The sequence below is a fragment of the Vipera ursinii genome, assembly GCF_947247035.1.
Source record: "Vipera ursinii genome assembly, chromosome: W".
Lineage (NCBI taxonomy): Eukaryota > Metazoa > Chordata > Lepidosauria > Squamata > Viperidae > Vipera > Vipera ursinii.
This window is the reverse complement of record NC_139522.1, coordinates 5,695,837-5,714,536: the sequence shown is the minus strand read 5'-3', so window position 1 is coordinate 5,714,536 and position 18,700 is coordinate 5,695,837. Positions and strand designations below refer to the sequence as shown.

At 40.1% G+C, this 18,700-nt stretch overlaps 2 protein-coding genes across 3 annotated transcripts in view; one reads left to right on the top strand and one right to left on the bottom strand.

Annotated features, from left to right (window-relative positions):
- The window catches only part of LOC310648202 (septin-7-like), a 688,898-nt gene that overhangs the window by 173,821 nt on the left and 496,377 nt on the right, over positions 1 to 18,700 (bottom strand). For both annotated transcript variants that reach the window (XM_083375952.1, XM_083375951.1), the window contains one exon: positions 9,194 to 9,300. In XM_083375952.1, the coding sequence (XP_083232078.1) occupies positions 9,194 to 9,300 (107 nt within the window). The remainder of the gene's footprint in view (positions 1 to 9,193; positions 9,301 to 18,700) is intronic.
- The window catches only part of LOC310648201 (uncharacterized protein), a 79,883-nt gene continuing 62,107 nt past the window's right edge, over positions 925 to 18,700 (top strand). Inside the window, exon 1 of the mRNA XM_083375950.1 lies at positions 925 to 4,664. Within this exon, the coding sequence (XP_083232076.1) occupies positions 2,879 to 4,081 (1,203 nt within the window). The 5' untranslated portion in view covers positions 925 to 2,878 and the 3' untranslated portion in view covers positions 4,082 to 4,664. The remainder of the gene's footprint in view (positions 4,665 to 18,700) is intronic.

The following is an 18,700-nucleotide window of genomic DNA, read 5'->3' as shown; positions in this document are numbered from 1 at the left end:
CCTTCTCCCAAAGGGACTCAGGGCGGTTCACAGGGCATAAATATAAACACCAATACAAACATTAAAAAATAATTAAATTAATGACCAAGTTAAAACCAGAATACTAAAACAAACCAATAAAAAACCCAAGTACCCCCATCAGGCCAGACCCGCTAGTTCAAATAAATGGGTCTTCAACCCGCGACGGAAGGATCGGAGGTCTGATGCCATCCGGAGCTCAACCGGCAGTTGATTCCATAACGCCGGAGCACCCACAGAGAAGGCCCTCCCCCTGGGGGACCACCAGTCGACATTCCTTGACAGGAGGCACCCTGAGGAGGCCCTCTCTGTGGGCGCGCACAGGGCGGAGGGGAGTCGACGCCGGCAGCAGGTGGTCCTCGAGGTATCGCGGACCCATGCCATGTAGGGACTACATGGAACTACAAGGAATAAAATTAGATTGGTGGGCCTATCTACAGATACAATCTCGATTTGGGAAAGATAAGAAAGAATGGGGGATAAATACCCAAGAAACTGCTTTGGATAAAATATTATTGGGGCCAGATGACAAACAAATAAGGAAATTGTATAGTTTGCTTTTGGGATATAAAATGTTTGAGGAACAAGTGAAGGAACCAATGTTGACCTGGGCCAAAAATTTGGGACATGGCATCGATCTTGACATATGGCAAACGCTCTGGGATAGAAATAAAAGGATAACACTGGCCTCAGCCTATAAAGAAAATTTATTTAAAATGTTTTATCGATGGCATCTCCCCCCAGCACGTTTAGCTAAAATGTACAAGACAATATCTCCTAGTTGTTGGAAATGCTCTGAAGAAATAGGCACATATTTTCATGTATGGTGGTCTTGTAGTAAGACGCAAAGATATTGGCAAAGGATTTGGACTTGGTTAAAAGAAATACTAGGACGCAAAGTCGAGTTTAGACCAGATTTTTTTTTATTGGGCATAACAGATGAGAAATACTCCAAAGAAGAGTTATATTTGGTGATCCATATCATTACAGCAGCAAGAATGTTGTTTGCCCAGAATTGGAAAAGGAGTGAAATACCAGAGGAAAGCGAGGTGATAAATAAAATTTGGGCATGCGCAGAAATGGACAGATTAACCCTGGAAATCAAGAATAAAGATCAATCAGGTTATTATAAAATCTGGAATAAGTTCTACTTTTGGCAGGAACAAAAGGTCTCCATTTGAGTTCATGGATTGGTTGATTGCTTTAAATATGGTATAATTGTATATAACTGATGTGTATATTATGTGTATATATATATATGTAAATCTCAAAAATAATGTAAGACAAGAAGGTATGTCAGTCCGTTCACATCGTGTCCAATGTTTTAAACAATAAAATTTGAAAAATAAAATAAAATAAAAATAACATACTACTTGAAATACATATCCATCCTAAGCTAACATATATTTGTTTCCAAGAGTTCTTATTCTTTTTAACCATAATTAAAAATATGTTTAATCTTTAAATATTCCATTTAATACATCTAGTCCTCTAGTCCTTTAACTCTTATTCAAAACATTTTTATCCATTATAATTTTCTTAAATTCAATCATATTTAAATATCTAAAACATTTCCTTTATCTAAGCCATTTCAACTTGTTTATATTACTCATATCAAGAAATAAAAAAGTGGGGGAAAAGCATACTATATTATTTAAGGGATTCAGCCCTCTTAGAATGATATATATATAGTCCAAATCTTTTCTATTTCTTTAACCATATTCAAACAAATGTTACTTTTTTAAGTATTCTCTTTGGTAAGTCCCATCATCTATTTTCTTGATTTCCACTTTAGTCTTTTTCCTTTGCCCAGTATCTTTCTTGATCAATGTGTTTTGCTGAGTCAAAAGTTCTTTCCATATGTTCAGAAATGTTACTGTAGATATAAAAAGTAAATCAGATGAAGTGTCTTTGTACAGGGCTCCTGCCTTTCCATGTTTGTTGAAAATGTTTTTCTTTTTCTTTCTCTCTGCTTCTCTTATCATTTCCTTTCTCTCCGATGTTCCTGACATCTCTACAGCCCATTTTATCCAATCTGTTTTCTTGTCCTCAGATTTAGGGATAAGTTGCTTTTTTCCAATTCTTGTGATTTTTTCCCCACTACGATTAAATCATGTTTCCTTGTTTTGTTAAGTTCCATCTTTAAGTCTCTATTCTTAATTTTGTATCCACTTATCTGTTTTATCTGCTCCTTCTCTGTTGTTGTTTTCTGGTAATTTTTTTGTTGTAGAGTTAACTTGGAAATGGATTGATTTATATTTTCAAACTTATTTTTAATTCCTTTGTGGTTTAAAATCATTGTTGTTTGAATTAGTTGCAGTATACAATATATCTCCTCCTGTGGAGTATTTATGTTTTCTTGATATGTTCTTACTACATGTCTCTGATCTATAATGTCCAAGAATTTGAGTTTTTCTCGACTTCCGGTGGTGACGCGACGTCGAAAGACAGCCGTTTTTGGGCTGCCCGCTCCGCAGCTGTGTTTTTCCATCGTAAACAGCGCCGATCAGCTGTTTAGATGGATTTGAAGCCCCCTCCTCGGGAGAAGAGGAGGGGGTGAGGCCCCAGGTAGGGGTTGAGCTCTCCGGGGCTGCCTGAGCTGAGAGCTTGGGCGGCTGAAGGATGAGCCCCCCCAAAGCCTGGGTTGCTCCGAGCTGCGCAGCGCCTCTGCTCTGGGATTTTTGGAGCAGAGCCAGGCGTTAGCAACCACCCCTGCCAAAAGGAAATACTTTTGATTATCAAGATGCAGGCAGAGCGGTACAGGAGGTCAAGGTGAAGTGGACTCTTTATTTTTACTCTCTAGCTCAATGGATTTTATAGCTTTAAAGTGAAAGTGCGTAATAAGTGAAAGTGGGGGAAGATGGCGGCTAAAACTTCTAAAGCTCTTCGGAATGCGGGGTCTTCCCTGGTGCAAGAGACCTCATTGCAAGCTTTGCTTCCTCCTGCATCTCCCCCGGTATTGACGCTTAAGGATTTACAAGACGCTCTTGGAAAGCATGCACAATTGATGTCTGATATGATGGATGAAAAGCTGAAAAAGCTGGAGGAGAAATTGGAGGAGAAAATGGAGAAATTGGAGAAGAAGATGGAAGAGAAGCTGAGAGCAATGAGGGTGGACATCTTGTCTAAGGTTGAATCCGTAGCTGAATGTGTGCTACAGCTGGATATAAAAGTGGAGGATCTCAGTCAAAAGAACTCTATATTAGAAGCAAAGGTATTAGAAAATGAAAATATAAGGGATAAAATGGACGAAGAATTGAGTCTTGTTCAGTATAATCAGATGCAGTATGCTATTAGAATTAGGGGTTTAAAGGAGAATGGTAAAGAAGATTTAAAGCAGCTGATTTCTGAGGCTCTGGAAGGGGTACTGGGCCAGTCAGCATCTGAAATTGAGGGAAATATGGACAAAGTTTTTCGTGTAAATTTATGGATTGCAAGACAGAGGAAGTTACCCAGAGATGTGGTGGTCTATTTTACAAAGAGAGTAATTAGAGATGAAGTCATTCAAGCTGCTTATGATACTAATTTGGTAGTGGCTGAGCAAGAAGTTTTGGTTTTAAAAGAGATCCCTCCGAAGATCCTAAGGAGAAGGAAAGATTTTGCATTTCTAGTACAGGAACTTAAGAAACGTGATATTAAGTTTAGATGGGAGATTCCAGTTGGGTTGGTGGCGACGCACGAAGGTAAAAGACATCGTTTGGTTACTGTGGCTCAGGCACGTGATTTTTATAGTAATGTGTTAAAAGCAACCCCCCTATCATTTTTGGAAGCTGCAAAAGGATACGGTGTGGGAAAGCTTCAAGATGTTGCAGATAGACAGACAGAGGACAATGGTGTTGGAGGGGATCAAGCCACAGTCTCATCGGTTGCTGCAGGAGGCCAGAAGATGACGCGTGCCGCCCTAAGAAGAGCGAGACGAGAGCAAGAGCAAGACCAGCAGAAAGTTATGGAATCTTCAAAGTGTGCTTACAGTGAAGATGTGGCAGGAGAGCAGTCTAAAGAAGTTTTGGGGGTCATGACAGAGGTGCTCCAAAAGTTTTGGGGCGTTAAGATTGCTGATTAAATTTTTAGATTAGAATGTCAATGGAGTAAAATTATTAATGAGGAGAAAGAAAGTTTTTTTTTTCTTTTTTAATATTTTACACAATTTAAGATTGATATTATTTGCTTGCTAGAAAAGTATATTAGGGTTATGGATTTAAAGTATGTGTTGAACTAAGAATGGGTATGTAAGCTCCTAATTAACAACAAGTTGTCTTAGAGATTGCCTAAATTTTTTTTTATATACTCTTTTTATTTGAACTTTTATTTGAACTTAAGGATGATTTGGAACTGCGAGACATTTGGCGTGATACATGCAAGAACTATTTTTGATTATAGTTTAGTTTGGTCGGATATTATTAAGATTAATAGAGATAAGCGCTTTTGGCGCGTAACTGAGAATTTGTTTGGAAATTAGAGAAAGGTGGTAGAATGCAAATAGCAGGTGAAAGTTTTTTTTCTTTCTCTTTTCCTTTTTTTTTAAATTAATATGAATAAGGACTGGGATTAAGAAAATTTATTTTGAGTAAAGATCTTTTTCTGTTTTCCTCTTTTTCTTTTCTACTTTATTTGTAATATTAATATTGTTTGTACTCATTTTATATGTGCTAGAGAGAGATAGAATTTATAGTTTATTGTTGATAACATAGGGGTGTTTGTTTGTTTTTTTATTTTATGCCCTGTATTTAGCTCTGGGAAGTCGGGGGGGGGGAGGAGGGAGTGGGGGAGAGGGATAGGGGTGGGGGAGGGGGGGATTAAAGTCAAAATGTATTGTAAAACTTTTTAAATAAAAAAAAGAATTTGAGTTTTTCTCTTCTATTCTTTTCTTTGCAAATAGCTTTAGAGTCCAGGTTAAATAGATATTTGTAATCCAAATAGTTCAAAAAAGATTTTTTTAAAAAAATTATAATTCTCTCTTTGTCTACAGTCCAGATTATTGCCCCTTTTTTGGTCACAGCTGTTCTTTGTTGTTAAAGCTTTGTAGGTCACAGACACAATCAGCTTTTCCCAGGTTTTGCCAAGTCTTATATGAAAGTCACAGCTGTCATAGTCTTCATCCACCACTAGGTGACAGCATCTATTTGTTTTTCAATTTCCAAAATGAACAATTGTCTTTAGAATGAGAGTCTTAACCATTCAACAATATTAAATTTATCCAGATTTAAGTTTTAAATTTCAGATTTTATATTTATTTCACTTCCATATATTTTGATCCTCCATAAAAAAATTGATTCGCCGCTTCCGTTAGTATAAGTGTGGGGCGGAAATCCCCCTCCTTCCCTTTCGGAGGTATTTTGGTTCATGGGGATCTTCTCCAGGAAATTAAATATAGAATAGAAAAAGAGGAGATCAAATTCCTCATCCAGTTTCAAACACGCTGTTCACAGTTATGCTGGTTAGTACTTTTGGACTTCGGTTGCAAGTAGCTTGGGCTGGCTGATGAAGTACAGCCAGCCTTTCTCCTGTCAGGTTAGAAGGCTTTCCCCAAGTCGAACAGAACAACCACCATTGTTCCACAGTCGCTGGGGCACCCTTCTTTCTTCGCAGCCTCTCCGGAGTGACTTAGACCCATTTAGGGTCCCCTGGCAGGGCAAAATTAGCCGTGGGGGTGTGGAGAATACACAAGCCTACATCCGGTCACTACTGCGCAAAACCGGAGGTCCTGGTTGATGTTTAAACCAGTGCTGGGCAGAGTAACAGACTGGAATTTATGGAATTCCTTCCCTGAAGTTCTACTGGTTTCCACATTAGCATCATTCTGGGATTTTTCTATTTTCCCAAGCTTTTTAATTGGCTTTTAACTGTATTTTAATTCTTAGTTTTCCAATCAGCAGTATGCTGCTGCTGGTAGTCCTTAACTTACAACCAGTTGCTTAGCATCCATTCCAAGTTAAAACAGAATGCCCCAGGGTTATTTACAACCTAGATTCTAAGTTACGATGGCCACCCCTGCACCTCCTGCAGTCATTTAATCACATTTTGGGCACTTGGCAACTGGCCGGGATTTATGGCTGATTGTAGACAATGGATTTGTTTAGCAACCACCACAAAAGCAGTCACAGTCACATGGTGACCCAGTAAATGATCAGCAGAACTTAGGACCGTATTTCTGGGTTCAATTACAGTCGTAAAGTTATTATTATTTTATTATTATTATTTATTAAATTTTTATACCGCCCTTCTCCCGAAGGGCTCAGGGCGGTGTACAGGGCAATAAATATCAAAATACAAAGTACAAAAGTTGAAAAGGATTAAATAATTATGCCCGATATAATACAATAGTTAAAAGCTATGTTAAAACCCAAACCCCGAACCCATCAGACCAGTCCGGCTTGTTCAAATAAATAGGTTTTTAGATCCCGTTGGAAGGAGCGAAGGTCGGGGGCCATCCGGAACTCAACCGGCAAGCGGTTCCACAGGTCTGGCGCGCCCACAGAGAACGCCCTCCCCCTGGGGGCCACCAGTCAACATTCTCTGATCGGAGGCACCCTGTGGAGGCCCTCTCTGTGGGAGCGCACTGGACGGAGGGAGGTTGAGGCCAGCAGCAGGTGCTGCCGTAGGTAATCCGGACCCATGCCATGTAGGGCTTTATAGGTCATCACCAGCACCTTGAATCTCACCCGGAGGGCAACTGGAAGCCAATGCAGCTCGCCGAGCAGAGGTGTTACATGGGAGTATCAGGAGACCCCCAACACAACTCGCGCGGCTGCATTCTGCACCAGTTGAAGCCTCCGAGTGGTCCTCAAGGGCAGCCTCATGTAGAGAGCATTGCAGTAGTCCAAACGAGAGGTCACGAGCACATGAGTGACTGTACGCAAGGCATCCCGGTCTAGATAGGGCCGCAACTGGCGCACCAGGCGAACCTGGGCGAAGGCCCCCCTAGTAACAGCTCCTATATGATCTTCTAAGGAGAGCTGTGAATCTAGGAGGACCCCCAAGTTGCGACCCCTATCTATGGGGGGTAATAACTCACCCCCCACAGTAAGAGATGGAATAATCTGAATTTCCCGAGATGCCGGCACGTACAGCCACTCAGTCTTCTCAGGGTTGAGCTGAAGCCTGTTCCTCCCCATCCAGACCCGGACTGCCTCCAGGCAACGGGACATCACGGCGAGGACATCACTGGGGTGGTTTGGGGTTGAAATGAAAAGCTGGGTATCATCAGCATACTGATGATACCCAACTCCAAAACCACGAATGATCTCACCCAGAGGCTTCATATAGATGTTGAACAGGAGAGGCGAGAGGACCGATCCCTGCGGAACTCCACAAACGAGAGGCCTCAAGGTCAACCTCTGCCCCCCTGCCAACACCGACTGTGAACGTCCCAGAAGGTAGGAGGAGAACCACTGAAGAACAGTGCCTCCCACTCCCAATCCCCTGATACGCCGCAGCAAGATACCATGGTCGATGGTATCAAAAGCCGCTGAGAGGTCTAACAGGACTAGGACAGAGGAACAACCCCTGTCCCGAGCCTGCCAGAGATCATTCACCAGCGCAACCAATGCCGTCTCCGTGCTGTATCCGGGCCTGAAACCCGATTGGTACGGGTCCAGATAATCAGCTTCCTCCAAGAACAAAGGGAGCTGATGCGCCACCACTCTCTCAACAACCTTCGCAAGAAAGCAAAGGTTGGAGACAGGACGAAAGTTATTTAATACAGCTGGGTCCAGGGCAGGCTTCTTGAGGAGGGGTCTCACCACCTCCTCCTTCAAGGCGGCGGGAAAACTACCCTCACTCAAGGAAGCAGTTATCACTGCCTGGAGCCAGCCTCGTGTCCCATCCCAGGCCGCATAAACCAGCCAGGAGGGGCACGGGTCCAATAAACACGTGGTGGAGCTCAGCTTCCCCATGATCCTGTCCACGTCTTCAGGAGTCACAGGATCGAACTCCTCCCAGATAACATCGACAAGACTGTCCATGTCCTCGTTGTCAGACTCTGCCCAGTTGGAGTCCAAACCGGTCCGGATCTGAGCGATTTTGTCCGACAGATGTTGACTAAACTCCTCGGCACGACCCTGCAAGGGCTCCTCCCTCGCCTCCTGATTAAGGAGGGAGCGGGTCACCCTAAACAGGGCGGCCGGGCGATTATCTGCGGACGCGATGAGGGTAGCAAAGTGGTTAGACCTTGCCATCCTCATCGCCGCGAGATAAGATCTCGTAAAAGACCTTAGTCGCAACAGGTCGGATTCAGATCGGCTGGATCTCCAACAGCTCTCTAGGCCCCGTCTCCGACACTTCATCTCCCAGAGCTCCATAGAAAACCATGGAGCCCATTGGGATCTGCACCGGGTCAAGGGCCGCATGGGTACAACTTAGTCGAGTGCCTCCGTGGCTGCCTTTTCCCAGGCTTCCACTAGGGCATCGGCCGAGTTGTGAGCAAAGGAGGCAGGTGGGGACCCAAGTGCCGCCTGAAACCGCTCAGGGTCCATTAAGCGCCTACGGCGGAACCATCTCGTTGGTTCAACGACCCCATGACGGGGGGTGGCAAAACGGAAGACCAACCGCAGGAGATGATGATCGGTCCATGACAGGGGCGTAACAATTGGAGAACCCCCACCCAGATCCACTGTCCAGATAGAAAAACCAAATCGAGCGTGTGACCCCCCCCATGAGTTGGACCCTGAATAACTTGCATCAGGTCCATGGCCGTCATGGAAGCCATGAACTCCCGAGCTAAATCAGATGATCCCCCCAGGGATGGTAGATTGAAGTCACCCAAAACCATAAGTTTGGGGAACTCAATCACCAACCCTGAGAGGATGTCGAGAAGCTCAGGCAGGGCTGCTGCTGCGCGACTAGGCGAAAAGTACACCAGCAGCAAGCCCAACTGAGCTCTAGGGCCACATCTCAGGAGGAGGGACTCACACCCGACTATTTGGACAACGGTGGCCTCCCGCGGAAGTTGAGGACTACCTGTGTATGATATTTTTATTTTGTATGTGGTTTGGTTTTATCATATGGTTTTGCTTATATTGTACTTTTTAGTCTGTTTTATAGTAAACTTCTCAGAAAGTTTTGGCTACTGGACAGTTTTAAAAAATTAATTAAAAAAATAAATAAAATGAAAGTACTTCTCTTTCAGCCTAACATACAAAAGAACATAGCAGAAGCTATATTTTTACGTGCAAACCTGTACAGTCTTTTTAATTCTATGTGAAGGTCCTGGGAATTCTGGAGAATACAGGTCTGTCAGGAATAATGAGTTGATCAGTGTTGATTTTCCCAATCCAGATTCACCTACCAAAACCAAAAAGAAACATTAATACAATTACAGTGATCACATGACACTACTCACTAGCTGGATATGTTTTCTAGATCAATATATTTTAAAATATAAAAATGTTATTTTGCATTGTTCATAACTATTCTTTACTTTGCAGGTTTAAAATCAAAGACAATATGCATATAATTCTTAATATTATTTTCTTGTGGGTGACTCAAGTTTTGTTCAAATATTTAAACTTTTAACATCTAAAAATAGTGTTTGTGACCGATTTTTACATTAAAAAAAGATTAATTAAGGAATGCTTCACTCTCAGAGACAAACGCTCTGGATATTCTGGAGATGACAGTTATCTGTCCTATCTGTATAAAGAGACATGGATTACAAGTCTTTAAATATATCAGAAGAGTGTTTCTCAACCTTGGCAACTTTAAGCTCTGTGAACTTCAACTCCCAGAATTCCCTGGGAGTTGACCTTCCCTGTATCAAAAATGTAAATGAACTTTTAAAGTTATAATCCAGATTGTTCTAAAACTGACTGGATTTTGTTCATTTTGTATTGGAATAAAAGATCAACCACGATTAGAAACATCCTGATTTTATCACAGCTACATGCATTAGCAAAAGATTCGTGCCTATTAGAATATCATTTCTGTATGTGAAGGTAAGTCATTGTATTGCTCCCAAACTAGAAACAGAACCCTCAGATAGCACAAACTTGAAGTTTATACCTTGTGAAAATTTGGTTTCATTAGGCTATGTTCCCTAAAACACATCCCCATAATGGTAATAATAGTTCACAAGTTAGGAAGTTCAAAAACTTTAGAATTTGAAGTCAATTCTGCAACATTCCTGAATGCTAAAAGCAGCCAGATTTGTGCTCAAAAAAGCTGTTTTGCACTTGAAAAGGGATGTTTCAAATTAAAAATAGCTTGATATTAAATATTTTGCATTTCATACCAAGTTGAAAGGGGAATGCCTGGGTCTAGAGCAGGAATTATGTAACACAATGTTTAAAACATTATTTTACTTTGATAAATTAGGTTGATAGATTAAAGAGGATTTAATAATATAAACAGGTACAGGATTTGTTTTACTATTGTACTAAAACATAGAATACATGTTTGTAATTCAACCACAGAAGTAATGAGAATTTCCTTATGGAAAAACAATATATAGGTTTCAAATTAGTAATTAATCAGTAAAATGTGATCCATATTTTGAGGGCTAGCTGAATGTCCAGAACTATTACTTGTCCATTAAAATCACTGTAAAACACATTCAGCTATATTAATAAGAACTCTGGCAAAAAGAATAATGACTTTTGAAAAGGAAAAGCTTTGCAAACCACATTAACTTTTTATTTATTTTAGTTATCAAATTTAGACACCCCACATCTAACTGTCTATGAGACAGTAATTTTCAAATGACTGAATGCATGAAGTAATCCCACTATGACCCTAATGCAGTAAAATGTGTCAGGGTAAAAAAACCACTTTCATTTAAAATTATCTATTTTGTATAATGAAGTACAGCAAAGTTAACATTCTGTTCCATTAAACTGAAATACATAATAGTATTTCCTGTGTATGAGTGGAAATTGACAGGAAAATTTTTCCACTGTGCTTTATTTACATACATAATAATATATGTATAATACTCCTATAGAGGACGGACACTTTTAGTTTGTTGAAGTTATGACAAATAGGCTATTTTATTCAACAGAATACAACCATATTGTCCATTTAGAATGTACTGTTCTTTCAAATAAGCTAATTCAAATGTGGAAATCAGATTCTACCTGAGTGAGTGGAGAAGAGGCACAACAGGGTAAAGGCCTCTGTTTCAGTGGTCTTAGAATAATGGGAGGTTCTGAATTCCATCCACTATAGGCAAGAAACCCAATAATTGTCTCTAGAGCCCAGATAAACAGGCACAGGTTAGTCGTTGACTTACGACCACAATTGGGACTGGAATCTCAATGACTGAGTGAAGTGGTTATTAAATGTGATGCCCACATGACCACTCTGCTCAATGACTACAATCCCAGCTCTCCCACTTGTGGTCATTAAGCAGAGCAAAAGAGCTGTTTCCCGGAGGACAGGCAACTCTCCTCTACGCATGGAAGAGAACTCATGAGCTGGTTTGGAGGAACAAGGCAGGGATTGTGAAGATCCCCATTTTGTGTCTCCAGCCCAGTGCATGAGTTCCTCTCCCTTCCATGTGTGTAAGGGAACTTGTGAGCTGGGCTGGAGAGATGAGGCAGGGAAATGCTCTGTGCTGCAAACTGCTCTGTGCCAAAATCCTGCTTGGATTTCAGCACGGCCCTTTTTCAGCCAGCCCACAGAAAAGAGAGTGAGAATTCTTGGCAGTCAGCAGCACCTTGCAACCTTCCCTGCTGGCTTCCCCACCAACTTTCTTGAGACATCAGCAAGGAAGATTACAAATGGCGATCACATGATTGCGGGGTGCTTGGCAACCAGTTGTAAGTATAAACAGGTTACCAAGTGCCCAGATCACAAACACGTGACCACATGGCTGGTGCAACTTAGCCCCAAGTCCCTTTGTTCAGTGCTGTTGTAATTTCAAATGGTTGCTGAACAAAAGGCCATTAAGTGAGGACTACCTGTAGCAGCTAAACATAGCAATCTTCAATAATTGTAGAAAAAATACTGGTGTAACATTCTGCCTTGTCTTAACCTAAATACAGGTAGTCCTCAATTTACAACAATTGAGCCCAAAATTTCTGTTGCTAAGCAAAACAGTTGTTAAGTTAGTATTTTATGACCTTTATTGTCATAGTTGTTAAGTGAATCACTGCAGTTGTTAAGTTAGTAACATGGTTGTTAAGTGAACTGGCTTCCCCATTGACTTTACTTGTCAGAAGGTCACAAAAGGTGACACATGACCTTGGGTCACTCCAACTGTCATAAATACATGCCAGTTGCCAAGCTTCTGAATTTTGATCATGTGATCATGGAGATGCTGAAACAGTTGTAAATGTGAAAATGGTCATAATTCACTTTTTTCAGTGCCATTGTAACTTTGAACAGTCACTAAACAAATAGTTGTAAGTCGAGGACTACTTGTACACCCATATTCTTCCAATGGTTTGATCACAAAAATAAAGTATTTTTAACACAACTCATATTTAGTTTTTTACATGGGAGAATGTTTCGATCTACTCCAACATTCTAAGTGTTCAGAAATTTATTAAGAAAATTGCTAAACTCACATTTGAGGACATGGACTTTTCACCTAGTCATTTGTAATTTAAAATGCTGGTAGAAAACACCAAATAGGGAATAAATCATAACCCTCTGTCCTTAATTAAAATTAGGTTTCTTATTGTACAGTCCATTACCATTGGTTACCAGTTTGTTTCTGGGTCCAATTCAAGTTGTTGGTTTTTACCTTTTGTTAGGCATATGGTGTTAGCCTACAATGTTGGGTTGAAAATATATTAACCATAATGCTATGTCTTTAAGAAGTTAATTGGCCAATGGGTGTGTAAGTGTTCTCATGGCCATAAGAGGAAGCTAGGAACGTAGCTTCTCTCTCTCTCTGAATTTCACTGATCTCTACTGTTACTGTTTTTGCTCTGCTGTTGGTTTACTACTGTTGTAACCTGAATTGTGTATTGACCTCTGGACCGGTAAGAAGACTTTGTAGTTTGGACTGTTGCTATTGTTTATGACCTGGACTGTTTATTTTTTGACTGTGCATTTTTGTTTTTACACCACCTCAAAAGTAAACTACTTTTTGTTTTTATAACTCAGTGTATTCCTGTGTGTGATTCTTGCTGCTCTCAGTACCCTTCCTTGTCTGTGCAACTCTTTGGTAGCACAAGGAGACCCTGCACAACAAATTCCTTAACACTGGTTATGGGCCCAGGCCTGTACTGAGAGTTAGTACACACAATATTCCTAGCTGAGTTTGTGTTAGCTATTTGGTGTAAAATGGCACAAGACCTGTTGTCAGGCATCTCCTGGATAACCCGGTTGGATGGGACAAACTATGTTTCCTTCTCCACGAAATGCTGCTTGCTTTTGCGCAAGGAAGGACTATGGACTGTTGTAAATAACCCACCAGATACTACTGCTTGGGATCCAGATGATGAAGAGGATGCAAAGAAGATAGACGACTTTAAACGTAGCAATGAGAAAGCTCTTTGCGTTATTGGACTAACACTGAATGACCAGTAGCTTGTCCATATTCGTGGTGAGGAGTCTGCTGCTAGGTGTTGGGATGTTTTGCGAAGGCTTTATGTTCGAGACAGTGTGGGTGCACATATACACCTTACATGTAAGCTGTTTAGGGCTCGTCAGCAGAAGAATGGAGATATGCTGACCCATTTAAACTACATGAAAGCAACTTTTCAAGAGCTTCATGAAAAGGAGCTGATTTTTTCAGAGTTGCATCAGGTCTACATTATTCTGTCATCTTTGGATGAGAGTTATGATGAGTATGTTTCTTCTTTGGAAGTCCTGACCAGAGAGGAACTGACATTGACTAACATTACTGGGAGACTGCTGGAAGAGTCCAGAAGGAGGCGTGACAGAGACCAGCTGAGAGAGACACAGCTACAAGAGGAGCAGCCATTCACCACTGCTTACAACGTCAAGAAATGTTATTCTTGTGGGGCTAGAGGGCATATAGCCAAATTCTGTAGAAAGGGTAGAAAACAGAATGTAAATAGCAGTGGGAAGGCTAAGAAGAGCATTGGTTTGGCTGTTTCTGATGAACCAACATCCAGAAATAATGAATTGTGGGTTGTTGATAGTGGGGCTTCACAATGCATTACTAAAGTGAAAAAGAGGTTTATTAATATGAAAAACAGCAACCAATATGTTTCACTAGCCAACGGTTGGAGGATGAAGGCCTCTGGTGAAGGTAATTCCTATTGTCCATGCATTAATGAACAGTTACCTATGTTATATATATACCTAAACTAAGATTCAACCTGTTATCTGTAAGGGAATTGGTTAAAGTTGGGTTTGTGGTAACATTTAGAGGGGAGTAATGCACTATTGAGAGGAATGGAACCTGTGTAACTGCTAATTTGAAAAATGGTTTATTCTTTCTCACAAGTAACCAGGTTAGTACAGTTAAAGCTAACTCAATATGTGAGAACAAGAAGCCACATGATGAGTGTATACATTTATTGCATAGGCGGTTAGGGCATGTAAACTTTAACTCACTACGTAAAACAGTTGAATTAGTAGAGGGAATTAAACTGAAGCCATGTAGTAAGTATTTGAATTGCAATGCCTGTAATCAGGAAAAGAGCAAGGCAACTCCTGCAAACAGGATAAACAGCTTCAAAACAACTGTTCCTTTGGAAGTTGTGTTTGCTGATTTAATTGGACCCATGAAGCCAAGTTTAGGAGGATCTTGCTATATTTTAAGTATATTGGACCACTACTCTCAATATGGTTTTTGTTATCTGCTTAAGTCAAAGGCAGATACTTTCCAACAATTTGCAAACTGGCTGAAATTCATGGAGAGAAAAACAAAGAGAAAGGTTCAGTGCATAATTACTGATAATGGTACTGAATTTACAAACAAGCGTTTTGTTGATATGTTAGAAACTGCTGGCATTGAGCATAAACGTTCAGCGCCTCATAGACCTCAACATAATGCATTTGTTGAGAGACGTGGGCAAACCTTACAAGCCATGATTAGAACCATGATAAAAGATTCAGGCTTAACAGATAGACTGTGGGGGGAGGCAGCAAAATGTGCAAACCATGTTTTGAATATAGTTGTTAATACTTCTACTGGTAAAATACCATATACTATATGGCATGGTAGAAGACCAAACCTTAATTACCTGCACACGTTTGGCACCCCAGCTTGGGTCCACATTCCTGCACAACTCAGGAGTAAAGGCCAACATAGGGCTAGGCAATTATACTTCGTAGGTTACGAAGCTAACCACAGATCCTATCGTTTCTGGGGACGAGGCACAACTAATGTATATAACAGTGCTAGTGCAAAATTCCTTGAGCACGTTGGTTGGGATAGGTTAGAGCAAGTAACTGTTAATACTGATCCTCTAGTGTTTGAGGACTCCTTTGATAATGTAACTAGTAATGATAATACATCTCCTGTAAATATAAAAGATGAAGAGGAGATAGGGGAGATAAAAGATGAATCAGAGAAAGAGGAAGGAAAGGAGACAGAAATTCAAAACCCTGTAATTCCTTGGTGTTCAACGCGTATCAGACATCCACCTGATCGCTATGAAGCCAGTATAATATGTCAAGTTAGTTCAATACCTTCTAACTATGATGAGATCAGGATGTATCCTGAAAAGGAACAGGCATCATGGAAAGCTGCAATGAACAGGGAGTTAAAGTCTTTGCAGGATCTTAAAGTTTATGAGAAAGCAAAACTGCCACCTGGTGAGCAAGCTATAGGTTGTAAATGGATATATAAAATAAAGAAGGGTGTAGATGGAACTATAACCCATAAGGCACGTTTGGTTGCACAAGGTTTTGCCCAAACTACTGAGGATTATGACGAGGTATTTGCACCCAGTCTGAGGGCAACTACTTTAAGAGCAGCTTTAGTGTGGGCGGCTAAAAACCAATATATGGTTACCCATGTAGATGTTGAAACTGCATATTTACATGCTCCATTGCAACATACTATTTATTTAAGAATACCACCAGGATTGACCAATGATAGAAACCATGATTGTTGGGAATTAAAGAAAAGCCTCTATGGACTGAAACAATCAGGCTATGAGTGGAACAAATGTATAGTTAATGAGTTAAGTGCATTAGGTTTTGTAGCCAGTAATGCTGATCCTTGTTTGTTTAGAAGAGAACACAATGGAGTGTTATCTTTTCTTTTATTATTCACAGATGATATTGCAATAATAACAAAAACTGAGTTAGAAGCACAAACTATCATTTCAAGATTGGAAAATAAATTCACAATTAGAAATCTTGGGAAAATAAGCCACTATTTGGGGTTAGATATTGTGAAAACGAATAGGGGTTTTAAGATTTTGCAAGCCAGTAAAATATCTCAGTTATTAAAGAGATACAATATGGAAATGTGTAAACCAGCAAAAACTCCGATGGCTATGGATTTTAAGGACACTAATGTTGAGAGTCCTGTATTTGATAAGGCTATGTACCAATCTTTGATAGGAAGTCTTATGTATCTGAGTAATTGGACTAGACCTGATATTTCTTACTGTGTAAACCAATTGGCTAGGTACAACAATAATCCAACTGTTAGACACTGGCAATCAGCTAAACGAGTATTAAGGTATTTGAAGCAAACTATTCACTACTCGTTATATTTAGAGCCAAATCGTGAGTTAGTCCTTACTGCATATGCAGATGCGAGTTTTGCCTCTGAGGTAAACACTCGTAAATCTACCTCAGGGTTGGCTGTAATGTTGGGTGATTCTTTGATTGGATGGAAGTCTATTAGACAAAAACACATAAGCTTATCTACAATGGAGGCTGAATTTTCATGTCTATCAGTGTTATGTACAGAACTGCTAGTGTACAAACAATTATTGTTAGATATGGGTTTAAATGTAAATGATCCATTCATTGTATATGAGGACAATCAAGCTGCGATAAAGATGGCAAATAATGCTGCAGTAAGAACAAGATCTAAACATACTGATATTCGTTATTTAAATGTCAGACAATGTGTCAAGGATAAATTAATAAAGCTAGAGTATTGTTCATCTGATGTAAATATTGCAGACCATTTTACGAAGGTACAAAGTGCTGTGAAACACAATGCTAATTGTGAAAGAATGTGCATAAGATTGTAAGAGTTATATATTATTCTACCCAAAGGGGAGAATGTTAGGCATATGGTGTTAGCCTACAATGTTGGGTTGAAAATATATTAACCATAATGCTATGTCTTTAAGAAGTTAATTGGCCAATGGGTGTGTAAGTGTTCTCATAGCCATAAGAGGAAGCTAGGAACGTAGCTTCTCTCTCTCTCTGAATTTCACTGATCTCTACTGTTACTGTTTTTGCTCTGCTGTTGGTTTACTACTGTTGTAACCTGAATTGTGTATTGACCTCTGGACCGGTAAGAAGACTTTGTAGTTTGGACTGTTGCTATTGTTTATGACCTGGACTGTTTATTTTTTGACTGTGCATTTTTGTTTTTACACCACCTCAAAAGTAAACTACTTTTTGTTTTTATAACTCAGTGTATTCCTGTGTGTGATTCTTGCTGCTCTCAGTACCCTTCCTTGTCTGTGCAACTCTTTGGTAGCACAAGGAGACCCTGCACAACAAATTCCTTAACACCTTTAAAGTCCTTTATTACCTTTAAAGCCCTTTATGGCCTGGTCCCAGGATATCTGAGAAACCATCTCACCCCAATGGGACTAGCCCACCCCACTCCAGCAGAAGAGGCCTGTTCTGGACCTCATCTGCTATTCCCGCTGGTGGGATCAAGGAGAAGAGTCTTTTCCGTTGTGAACCCCACCCTGTGGAACATTCTACCATTGGGAGTGAGAATTGCTCCCACCCTTTTGGCCTTCCAGAAGGGTAGCAAAACCTGGTTTTGCTGGTTGGCTTGGGATCCTGGGCAGAGCGCTCACCGCTGCAGTTGGTTGACGGGGTAAGAAGATCTTATCCCTGTGCTGTCCATCTCCTTGGTTCCAGTTTTTCATATAGCTTTTTAAACTTTTAATTGATTTTATATTTATCTTTTTACTGTTTGTAAGCCTCCCAGAGTTGCCTTATCAGTGAGAGGGGTGGCATATAAATTTAATAAATAAATAAATTACAGAAGGTTTCTTTCATCATTTCAAACATCTTCCCATGTTCAATATTGTGGTAAGAGAAAGAACGGGATAAAAGCCTCTGAGTCCCAATATGTATATATCAAATAAACCATAATCCAAGAAGTCATGTTTTATTCATAATAATATATTGGTGACATATTAATTTTTAATTTCAATTTACTTTCCTCTACCTAGAAGGCACCCAAGGAAACTCATGTGCAATAACTGCATACACAATGGAATTTTATGCCAACAGATGTGATAACTACCAATTTAAATTATTTTTTAAAAGAATTAAACAGAGACGGCTAATCTTGGTATTTGTTAATTTCAGAATCATGGTTGAATACCATGTTTCTAGTAAACAACACTAGAGATGGTAATTCATAACTACACCTGGCTGATTATTGTGTGACACAGTATGATGGACTAAAATGACATTGGCCTTAACCCAGAAATAGTCTTTGTATGCTCTTACAAGTTTACAAGAAATACAGGTGGCGTAGGATTGTTATTCAAAACAATTTATTAGGGGAACGTAATCAGAATTAAAAATACTGAACACAATATAATCCCACTATGCAATACACTCAAAAGTAGAGGTTCAGAAATAAAATGGAATCCCACAATGG